The sequence below is a fragment of the Condylura cristata genome, unplaced genomic scaffold, assembly GCF_000260355.1.
Source record: "Condylura cristata isolate star-nosed mole 26May11 unplaced genomic scaffold, ConCri1.0 scaffold00110, whole genome shotgun sequence".
NCBI classification, from domain to species: domain Eukaryota; kingdom Metazoa; phylum Chordata; class Mammalia; order Eulipotyphla; family Talpidae; genus Condylura; species Condylura cristata.
The window spans coordinates 1,715-2,205 of NW_004567211.1; the positions used below are offsets into that span (position 1 = coordinate 1,715).

Sequence of the window (491 nt, forward strand, 5' to 3'; positions counted from 1 at the left end):
GCCGGCCCGCGCGGCAGGGCCCTCCTCCGACACGCGGGAGATGAAGATGCCCTAGGAAGGGCGAGAGCTGAGCGCGGCCCCGGCCGGGCAGCCCCGCCGGCGGGCCACGACTCACCTCGTCGTCGCCCTTGTAGGGGGTGGAGCCCCTGCCGCCCGCGATGCTGATGCCCAGGCCCCCGGTCTGCCGCAGGATGGTCAGCGTGAGCTGGAACAGAACGGACGGGATGTGCAGGGCCCGGGGTGCCCCGCGGCCCAGGGCCGGCCCCCAGTGACGCCTCTGCCGGGCTGGTCCCTGTCGAGATGCTGGCGGGCAGGGAGAGGCCAGGGCACCGGGCGTGTCTGGAAAGGGCACAAGCCTCCGCCCTCCGTGGCCGGCACCCCGTCTCCACCTGCTGGTGCCACAGGGCTGCGGGGACGCGGCAGCCCAGCCTAGCCGCAGCGGCTGGAAGGAGCAAGAGCGGGAGGAGCGGCAGGAGGAGCAGGAGCGGGAG

General features: G+C 74.7%; 1 protein-coding gene across 1 annotated transcript in view; it reads right to left on the reverse strand.

Annotated features, from left to right (window-relative positions):
- Positions 1 to 429: 429 nt before the first annotated feature.
- LOC101633975 (epiplakin) overlaps positions 430 to 491 on the reverse strand; it is a 38,773-nt gene continuing 38,711 nt past the window's right edge. The window contains exon 11 of the mRNA XM_012734928.1: positions 430 to 442. Within this exon, the coding sequence (XP_012590382.1) occupies positions 430 to 442 (13 nt within the window). The remainder of the gene's footprint in view (positions 443 to 491) is intronic.